At 35.7% G+C, this 9,019-nt stretch overlaps 1 protein-coding gene and 1 non-coding gene across 2 annotated transcripts; both read left to right on the top strand.

Moving 5' to 3' along the window:
• The first annotated feature begins 1,955 nt into the window (after positions 1-1,955).
• Positions 1,956-2,780, top strand: LOC128548140 (uncharacterized protein K02A2.6-like). The gene has a single exon (XM_053522550.1). It carries the CDS (start codon positions 1,956-1,958, stop codon positions 2,778-2,780), a length of 825 nt encoding a protein of 274 aa, XP_053378525.1.
• A 5,053-nt stretch (positions 2,781-7,833) lies between these two features.
• Positions 7,834-7,906, top strand: Trnat-agu (transfer RNA threonine (anticodon AGU)). The gene has a single exon. It is a non-coding gene; the product is annotated as a tRNA-Thr (tRNA).
• Positions 7,907-9,019: the final 1,113 nt, after the last annotated feature.

The raw sequence follows: 9,019 nt of genomic DNA, 5'->3' as shown, positions 1-9,019 counted from the left end.
CAAAAGGGTAGAGCTAAGTTACATCAAGTGGAGGAGGAAGAGATTGATATAGATAGCTTGTTCAAACTAGATGAACATGACACCGGAACGAATAGGGAACCTATTTGGTTACAACCGATAGTAAATGGCAGAAAGGTCAGAATGGAATTAGATACTGGTTCGGGAGTTTCTATAATACCTATGGAGATGAAAGATACCTTGTTTCCAAATGACACGGTGCATGAATCAGACTTGAAATTGAAAACATACTCAAATGAAACCTTGTTACCAGAAGGTTATATAAAGTGCAAAGTTAATATCCACGGTCAAGAGAAGGATTTGAAGTTGTATGTAATGAGAAAAGGAAAAGTCCCTTTGTTTGGAAGAGAATGGTTGTACGCCCTAAAGTTAGACTGGACAGAAATATGGAACTTAAACCTAGACAGAGTTGCACAACTTAAGAACAAATACAAGGATGTATTTGACAGAGACTTGGGTAAAGTGAAGAACTTTAAGGCTAAGTTGAAGTTAAAGCCAGAAAGTACGCCAAAGTTTGTAAAGGCTAGAAGCGTGCCATTCGCTATGAAGCCACAGATTGAAGAAGAGTTAGATCGTCTTGTAAAGATGGAGTTCTGGAGAAAGTCGATACAAGTGAATGGGCAACCCCTATAGTACCTGTTCTAAGAAGGAAGGCATTAGGATCTGTGGGGACTTCAAAGTGACCATTAATCCATTGTGGAAGTGGACCAACATCCCTTGCCTAAAATTGAAGACATATTTGCGTCACTAGGGAAAGGCAATCATTTTCAAAGATTGATTTGAAAAATGCATACCTACAGGTTGAAGTAGATGAGGATAGCAAACAGTATCTGACAATTAGCACACATAAAGGTCTTTTTCGATATAATCGTCTCGTATTTGGAATCGCATCAGCCCAGCAATCTTTCAGAGATTGATTGAACAGGTTGTAGGAGATATTCCTAACGTAGAAGTGATATTAGATGACATGATAGTCACAGGACAGGATGACAATGAACACTTAGAAACACTCGAAAAAGTTCTGAGTCGGTTGAGTGAATATGGGTTAAAAGTGAATGTCGAGAAATGTGCGTTCATGAATGACAAAGTGGTGTTCTGTGGCCATGAGATTACCAAAGATGGTCTCCACAAGACAACTGAGAAAATTAACGCGATAAAAGATGCACCGCCAATTAAAAATGTCAGAGATCTAAGATCATTCCTAGGACTTGTCCAGTATTACGCTAAGTTTTTGCCAAATTTGGCAACAGTGTTACATCCCCTGCATCAACTATTGACCAAGAATGCTAAATGGAAGTGGACCAAAGCGTGTCAAGATGCAGTTACCAAAGTGAAGGAGATGATAACATCTGATCTAGTACTGATCAACTATGATCCTGATCTACCGATTATTCTCGCGTGCGACGCAAGCTCTTTCGGAATCGGAACAGTTCTCAGTCACAAGCTACCTAATGGTACAGAGCGACGATAGCTTTTGCATCGCGTAGTCTCAATAAAGCTGAAAGAACTATAGTCAAATTGACAAAGAAGCACTTAGCTTGATCTGGGGAATCAAGAAATTTAACTCTTACTTATACGGAAGAAGGTTTACTCTAGTGACAGACCACAAACCGTTATTGTCGATCTTTAGTCCCAGCAAAGGAATTAGCGCTACGACCGCAGCTAGATTACAACGATATGCTTTGTTTCTAAGTGGATACCAGTATGATATTGTTTACCGGTATACAAAGCAGCATGGAAATTGTGACTCACTATCAAGGTTACCGCTTGAAACGTCAAATGCTCTAGAAGCTGATGAAACCGATGTCTTCTTTAGTAAACAGTTAGATACTTTACCTGTTAGTAGTGATCAAGTAGCGCTTGAAACAAAACGTGACAGGATTTTATCAAATGTACTTGAATATGTCGCGAAAGGAAAACCGATGAATAGTTATGAAATGTCGGCAGTGTATCAACCGTTCATGAACAGACAATCACAAATATCGGTTCACCAAGGATGCTTAATGTGGGGACTCAGAGTAATTATCCCTTATTCCTTGCGGAATTCTGTACTACAGGAGTTGCATTCTGGACATCTTGGAATTGTCAAGATGAAATCCTTGGCAAGAAGCTACGTCTGGTGGCCAGGAATCGATAAAGATTTGGAGGGAATTGCTCAATCATGTTATGGGTGTCTCACAGCGAAGCCTAGTCCTCCTGAAGCTCCAATTCATCCCTGGGAATACCCGAATCAACCTTGGACAAGAGTTCATGTGGATTTTGCTGGGCCATTTATGGGCCATATGTTTCTAGTAATTGTGGACTCATATTCCAAATGGCCGATTGTGAAGATCATGAACAAAACATCCACCAGTAAAACTATTGAGATATTACGAGCAACGTTTGCAGAATTTGGACTTTGTGATGAGTTAGTGAGTGATAATGGTCCTCAATTTTCTAGTGAGGAATTCAAGATTTTCATGAAACTTAATGGAATTAAGCATATTACTAGTGCTCCGTATCACCCTAAGACGAATGGACTCGCTGAACGTTTTGTTCAAAGTTTTAAACAGGCATTGAAATCCTCAACAAATGACGAAGGAACATTGCAAACAAAATTGTCTCGTTTCTTAATGAACTACCGGAATACTGAACATTCAACTACTGGAGAAACGCCTGCCAAACTTATGTTAGGGCGCAATCTGACTACGCGTTTGGATAAAATCAAACCCAGCTTAGAAGATCGTGTAAGCAAAAACCAAGCAAAAAATGGTGCGTTCTAACGTAGAGCGAAATTTCGAGGTTCAGGACAGTGTTATGATTCGTGATTACCGTGACAAGCATGAGAAATGGATTCCAGGAGTAGTTAAAACCAAAACTGGTCCAGTGTCTTACAATGTGGAAATATATCCTGGAGTTACCTGGAGACGTCACGCAGATCAGCTCAGAGCCGCTAATGTAACACCTGCAGGAAGCCCTGAAATTTTCGTTGATCCAGGATTCCATCAACTCGGTCTAAATCATCAGTTGAAAGTGTTTCTCAGCCTGTGGAAAGTTCAGGTCCTACATCACCTCAGAAGGCGAAAGTTACGACACCGAAGCCGAAAGAACCGCCTCCTGTTGTCGAATTGAGGCGTTCTTCACGCACAGTCAAGAAACGTGTATTAATGGATCTATGAAAAATATCACGAGTGTTAATGGGGCATAATAATCCCCTTTGCGTGATATTGCTTAAGTGGATATAATGTGTTCAATTTTTTTTTTTTTTTTTTTGTTCTGTGTTGAACTTATATTCGTTTTGATTTGAAATTAAACTGTGTGGAGTAACACATACTTAATACAAAAAGATATTTCAAACTTGGATTTTTATAGTTCTAGTCTGTGTTTTCTAGTCTTATTCATTTAAATGTTTGTATTGTTTTGTGTGACTATTGTTTAAGAGTAACATTCTGTGACTAAATATTCATTTCACATTTAGAAGTTCAACATCATTATTATTCTTTATACTTATTCTCTGATTAAAAGTAATGTTGGTTTAAATTGTATGAACATTTTAAACTCAGTCCACCCCTGTTTATTATTTCAAAAATGGAACTTGATAAATTTAATCTTAGTGTGGGGGTGTGTTATGTACTGGTACTCTGAAACTAGTTACTGTCATATGTCGTATCAATATAAGGTTTGTGAAGTCATTGCGAAATTAAATGTTTACATAAAAACGTGTTGTTGAATTTCGTCTTCAAACTATTCCAGGGTTCATCCACTCAAATAGGGAATTATAATATAAAATAGTGTAAACATAACAATTATGACTTACTATAACAGTTAATATTTAAAGAATATTCATTTCCAAGAAAATGTTAGCTAATGGGATAAAGCTTTTTTATTACGTAGAATGATTTCTTGATCAAAGTAAATGGACTTTTACCAGCATTTCCTGTTAATCAAGCAAACCGCTACAAATGGCATGTTGACTGAAAATGTTTACAACATATTTCCCATGGGGTTATGAAAATAAAGAGGATTCAGAAGTGTATGATATTGCACAATTGAATCGACAAATGTTTTTAATTCTTGTACACGTGTTTTGTCTACAATCTTTAATTTACTGTCGCACAGCATGAAGATATTGCCACAGGATAATGTCGATGGAAGTCAAAAAGCAAACTATTTAGTACATCAGTTACCTAGTGTTATCGAGAAGGATATTACATGATGGCTAATGTAGGACATTTTTCGTTAGGTCACGTTGGCGTGAGCGCGGTTTATGCAGCATATTTAAGGTGTCGTTCTGGCTCGCAGGCATACGCGAAATAAGACATTTTGAAAGTTTAATGTATCGTTTTGCGAAACAAACTCCTTAACATAACAAATTATAGAACGCGACAGAATGAAACATTTTATTTTCTTTTTCGGGCTGGCAAGCGCACTTTCAACAAAATTTATGTTGTGTTGCGCATGCAAAGACGCAATAAAATGTTTCGTTTTGCACGTTGACGTGCGTGCCATCAACCAAGATTTTGTTTTGGGTGTTGTTGCGCCAACTAGGACGACACAATCAAATTAATTACACGCATGCCAGTGCGACATACCGAAGCATTTAACTTCGTTTTGGTTCGCAAACCGACACGCCAAAATGAAATATTTAACTGTTTGGAAAGCGAATTAATAAACAATTCAATTTCAAGAAGAGGAGTAAGAGGTAATTGGTGAAATATCTGGTTGTACTCGGCAAAAAAAGAAGTTTACCATGTTGTAACTATGAAGGGAAGTGTTTTACTATTCATTAAGAAAAGACTATGACTGGCAAATGTAATGCCTGCGACTATTCTAACGTAGAACACGTCGGTCATGTGTCACAGTTCAATCAAGAAACGTTTAACTTCCATTGCAAATTGTATGCCTGTAACCGTTAATTTAATTTACTTTCTCACACTATCAAGGTGTTTATCATGATGTTTCAACGAGGTAATGTTGATGAATGCTACAGTTGTGAGGATACGGAAGTAATTACATTAAATTTGTAACACATTGACATTGTGCCACAGTTTAATTATCAATCAAGCTTTTAGCTTCAGTTTTGTGTCTGCAAGCGTTTATTTAATTCACTTTCGCATGCTATAAAGATTATCAACATGAAATTGCTGATGAATGTCAATGTGTTATATTAAAATACAAAAGCTGTAACTAAGATTATGATGTTAATGTAAATATTAAATATTTTTGTATTTATTGTCACTGGTCCGAGTCAATCTGATTTCAGATCGAAATACTTTTCGGCGAGTGAACACCAGTTGCAATACTGTTACAAGTGGCACAGGCTCTAGTGAAAAGATAATATCTGATGTTCATGACTGAAAGTGTTTAGATTTTAAATGTAGTACAAAAAAGATTTTGTCATCGTTTGAAATGTGTTTAACCTAAACTTTCCAATTTTAACTAAAGAACATGTGAAAATGTATTTGATATGCCTATTGTTACAGATTACAAAAGGTTTGGGTTTTCAAATGCTGTTTATTTTGGACTTTAGGGATTCTGCTGAACATCGTGATATGTTGGGTTGAAGAAAGATGAAAAAGAATATCTCGCATTTAGAGACAGTCAAACTGAAACCAGAAAGGTGAATATTCTACAGATGTACGTTCTGTTAAGCCTATGGTGTAACATTGAAAATCCCGAGAGATGCCTTGTTAATTTACATTGTATATAAGATATATGCCAACAAACGCCGAAGTGGAATGTTCCGCAAATGTAGTGACTTACCCTAAGCCCTCTTTACACAAGGGAAAATAATCTGTTTATAGAGTGAAATTGTTGCGTGGACACCGTTTGTCAAATTGAATCCTAATCCAGTCTATGCTATATCGGTGCAATGTAAAAAAGGCTCTCTATGTTATCTGCTGTGCAGGATGTCACGGTCATGTATCTGACAGTCCTGAAACTGAATTATTTTCTTAGATTTTCTCATATTTCTAGACATTTTTCCCATACTTTAACGCATATATATGGGTAGCAAGGATAATTCTCTTTCCAGGAATAGCTTTCTCAGCATATTTTACCTTATCAAATTATGTGGGTTTAACTAGAAAACTGTATGTTTGTTGACATGTTTCACCATTATAAATGTCGCACTCTCCCCTGGGCATTAAATGAATTTTTTGTTCGAAGTGCTGACCATTACAGCAATTTTTAGCCAGGATCATATTTTTCAGCTCAAATAACTTCTATTCAGAAAGAGATATTTTAAATACTTTTTCAAAATGTGTACTTTGATGCAGTTAGATACACATATATCTAAAACAGATAGTGCCGACTTGAAGTTTGTATTTTTAGTTCCAATGCCTAGCAAATGAGCGAACAAAACAAAACAAAAATAATATCGTTTCAACTGATGCATTTTAAAAATGAGAGTTGTTTTTATATTATATATAATCACCAAAATCTTCTTTAAACTATCGAACAATCATTTTCATTTCAGTTCTCAATTTTAAAGTAATATCTCTGTTAACAATTAAACGAATTGGTGCCTTTGTAATTCTCAAGAGTCCAATTCACAGAGAGAATATACTTTGCGTTATTAATAGCTTTACTAAGAAACCTAATAAGCATTGTGTTTAGTTACCAGTAATATGATTAGGAGAGTATATTTTTACATACCACCTCAACTTGACTTGAGTTAAAGAAAGTAATACACATACACATACACAGAAAATGTCTTTCGGTGCAAATTCTAGACTTAATGGTTGAACTTGTGCTCATTATCAGAAAATTTATTAGATTGAATGTTTATATACTCTTTTTTTCTATTTTTATCTTAAAATGGAGTGTCCGCCAAAATTATTGAGGAGATAATTGGGATGGTTTCCTCCCTACTACAAAACAGAGAAGAGATATAGAAGGTGTACATGAATCATCTTCTGTGATCAATATGTTCTTAAGAAATGCTCACAGCAATTTGTCCGTCCTATAAAACTTCTAATGTAGGAAGTACCTATTTGATAAATTGATGTAATAAGATAACCAACCAAGAAGTTGACTGATGGTATAAATAATGCATTTATGTCAGAGTTGTTTTTCCAGTATCGGGTATGGCTTTGGAAATCTCTTGAATGTTACGAAAACGATTTTAAAAAGATGTTTACGCCATTGATATAAATTGGGCAGTAATGAAATGAATGCAAAAGTATGTATGAAATCAAAGCCTGACAACTAATTTTCTGTGATTCAATATCGCTTAAAGTCCCAAACACAACTTAATAATTTACATGTTTTAATGAAAACCTCTTTCCTAATTACTCAGCATTTCTTTCTGTAACTCAGTGGTCATATTTTGGGAATTAATATGCATGTACAAGTAATATACATTCCACGAAGCAATATTGCTTGTAACAGATAAAGTGACATAAATCATTAATACAGCAATATTGCTTATAATTGATATAGTATAATAAATCATTGATACAGCATCGTTGATTATAATGGATGTAATACCATAATTCATTATAATGAGTAATATTGCCAAAACTTGTTGTAATATCATTAATCATTGAAACAGTAATATTGCTTCAATCTGACTGAAGTACATCTCCAATTAACGCTACGCACATAGGATCTGAAGACGTGCTATTGACAGCATCGTTCTGACGATCCTTCCGGTAGCCAATCAGAGCCCTACTTACAACTTTTTATACGTAAAAGTAGATGTTTAAAAAATCTATATTTAGCCTGGGTTTTTCATATTTACAATTCTTATGACGACCACATCGCGACTACGACCTCATGTTTTGAGAGAAATCATATGTCATGGTACAGACTTGGTCATGTAATGTGTCAGACAGCCGGATAGCTCAGTCGGTAGAGCACTCGCTCAGTAAGCGAGAGGTCCCGGGTTCGAGCCCCGGACTGACTGCACATTTTTCTCACCCTTTGACATTCGACGCTATTTTGATGGTTCAGCCAAATGCTTCTTGAAACAAGTGGTCTTATTGGTTCAAATAAAAAAAAGATTTGCGAAAATAAAATAGCAATATCGGAAAACCAAAATACACAGAAGACGAATGTGAATGGGTCATTCTCAGATCTTCGTTTAGAAGATCAAGTACTTTAGTCAGAATTTCTTATAATTGATGTAATACCATAAATCACTTATACAGCATCATTGCTTATAATGGTTGTATTATCATAAAGTATTAATATATTAAGAAATATTGCTTGAACTTGATGTAATACTATGACTTTTTTCTTTTTTTAGAAGTTGAGTCAAAGACATTGCACTTACATATTTATTTGAAGTTATAAAATGTCTTATTTATTGTCAAACTTCTGACAGTTTTACTGTACAACTGTATAATTTGGCTCCTTGGTAAAGTAATGTGCATTCTGGAAATGTCAGCATTGTTCATATTTACACATTTTCTTCCATCCAAACTGATATTTACCAATAATTTTCCATCTTCTAAGGTCATTAATTTAAACTGGTTTAAAATATAATAACTAAAGTTTTCCACATTGGATGTATTCTCTCTTTCCAATCCGTTCCGATTTGAATTCAGCACCGTCTGTCATTGTCGTGTTTTATAAACCTAATAGAAGTTTCCTGTAGCTAAAGAAGGAAGAAGATATACCATAGCTGGCATCATTTCGCATTTCCAAGGAACTAAAGTGTCTCCTAGAGCTCAGGAGCAATTTCTTCACTCCTTTTTTGTTCCCGTCTTTTTCCTTGAACGACAGCGTCAGCGTGAGAGGTGTTGCACATTTCATTACCTCTCATGAACAGACTCAATCAAACCGAGTCTCTATTATTCTGCTTGGTTGCATTCTATGTTTTACAGGTTTTATTAACTATCACAACAGCAATTTTTAAGTGCCGTGTGGCGGCTATAAAATGTCTCACCGTACTTGGATTCAGTGTTGTTACATTTTCTAGTCCTTTGAATCATAGAGTCCATTCAATATACAATGTATGTGTAATAGAGTTGCGCTTAAGCCGCTGCTTGGGGGCGTGAGAGGTGTTGCAATTTTC

The sequence above is a fragment of the Mercenaria mercenaria genome, chromosome 14, assembly GCF_021730395.1.
Source record: "Mercenaria mercenaria strain notata chromosome 14, MADL_Memer_1, whole genome shotgun sequence".
NCBI classification, from domain to species: domain Eukaryota; kingdom Metazoa; phylum Mollusca; class Bivalvia; order Venerida; family Veneridae; genus Mercenaria; species Mercenaria mercenaria.
This window is presented reverse-complemented; position numbering and strand designations above follow the sequence as displayed.